This window comes from Triticum dicoccoides, unplaced genomic scaffold (assembly GCF_002162155.2).
Source record: "Triticum dicoccoides isolate Atlit2015 ecotype Zavitan unplaced genomic scaffold, WEW_v2.0 scaffold60953, whole genome shotgun sequence".
Taxonomy (NCBI): Eukaryota; Viridiplantae; Streptophyta; class Magnoliopsida; order Poales; family Poaceae; genus Triticum; species Triticum dicoccoides.
The window spans coordinates 1-1,741 of NW_021285926.1; the positions used below are offsets into that span (position 1 = coordinate 1).

General features: G+C 48.5%; 1 protein-coding gene across 1 annotated transcript; it reads left to right on the forward strand.

Annotated features, from left to right (window-relative positions):
* Window positions 1-302: 302 nt before the first annotated feature.
* On the forward strand, window positions 303-1,499 carry LOC119347231 (putative receptor protein kinase ZmPK1). Its single transcript, XM_037616101.1, has one exon. The coding sequence runs from the start codon at window positions 303-305 to the stop codon at window positions 1,497-1,499; it is 1,197 nt and encodes a 398-aa protein (XP_037471998.1).
* Window positions 1,500-1,741: the final 242 nt, after the last annotated feature.

The following is a 1,741-nucleotide window of genomic DNA, read 5'->3' on the forward strand; positions in this document are numbered from 1 at the left end:
TAGGATTAACCATATTCAACATACGTTTTTTGTTGTTTTGTGTGAACACCGAAGTCATCGCCGGCGAGGGTGAGAAGGAGGATAAGCGGCAACACAAATATGATGCCTCACAAAAATAAAGGAGACGGACCTATTGTGGTCTTGAGTGATGGTTGTTGAGTTAAGAGCGTGTGTTATGTTTTCTCCCCTGTTGCAACGCACGGACTCTTCTGCTAGTTTTGCTGATAAGCAGCAACTACTAGTCCGGCCAGCTCCCTGCTTTGTTAGTTATCACTTGCTTGCCACTTTGTTGCTGCATGAATATGGGCGCCTTCCTTCCATGCTTCAGGAGCTGTTTTGCATCGCTGCTCTTGCTCCTAATCTTCGCCGCACATCCATCTTCTCAAGCCTCCAACGCGACCGCGGAATTGTCCACTGTTTGGAGCACCGACGGTTCGTATATGCTCTTCCGTTCCGGCCAGGAGTACTTCTTTTCTGCAACATTCTACTCCTACTTCCAGGAGTACTTCTTTGCAATATGTGTCAATGATGTGGTCGTTTGGTCGGCCAACCGTGACCGCCCACTCCAGTGTGGTTCCACCCTCAACTTCACCGCCGACGGGGACTTGGTTCTTCGGGATTCTGATGGCAGCCTTGTCTGGTCCAGCAACACCTCCGGCCAATCTGTCATCGAAATGAACATCACCGAATCCGGCAATCTGGTTCTCTTCAACCAAAAGAACTTGCCAGTCTGGCAGTCGTTCGATCACCCAACTGACGCTATGCTTCCCCGGCAGCCATTAATGGAAGGGATGAAGCTGACGCCCAGCATCGACAATGCCAGCTTCGCTGCCAGCAATCAGTTCTATCTAGCAGCTCATCATGCTAGCCTGCAAGCATCTGAAGGGTCAACACACCAGATCTACTACCAAAGCTCGGTATACTATGCAGGCAACGCGTATGATGAACCCACATACATCGTGCTCGTCAATGGGAGCCTGTCCATCTTCGCTGCCTCCTCTCCACCTTCAGACTCGATCACAAATGTTAGGATCGACCTGCCTCATGCGCGCTCGTTCCAGTACATGAGGTTCGAGTCTGACGGATATCTCAGGCTGTATGAGTGGGATCAAAATAACACCCGGTGGTTATTCGTGTATGACATCTTCCAGCTAGATTGCTGCAACTACCCAACTGTCTGGGGAAAGTACGGGATCTGCAGGAATGGGCAGTGCTTCTGCCCAATTTCTGCAAATGATACCTCGTACTTCAGGCAGGCTGATACCTGGAATCATAACCTTGGCTGCATTGCAGTAGATCCAATTTCTTCTTGCCAGTCTGTTGCAGCTGCGAAAGATAACCAGCTAGTAGCTCTCCCCAATGTTTCCTACTTCAATTACAATGATCCCGATGCTGCAATACCAAATGACGAAGAGAACTGCAAGCAAGCCTGCTTGAGCAATTGCTCTTGCAAGGCCGCATTTCATACTTTCCAGAATGGTTCCGGTGGATCTTGTTAGATAATAACGAGAAATAAACGAGACAAAAGTGACACGAATGAGAGGAACACCTGGATACATGGCACCCGAATGGCTGACATCGAAAATCACTGAGAAGGTCGATGTTTACAGTTTTGGTATCGTGGTCATGGAAATCTTAAGTGGAAGAAAGAACATCGACTACTCTCAGCCTGATGAGGGTGCTTAGCTCATTATGGTACTACGAGAAAAGGCAATGAATTCTCAACTGGAAGATATGATCG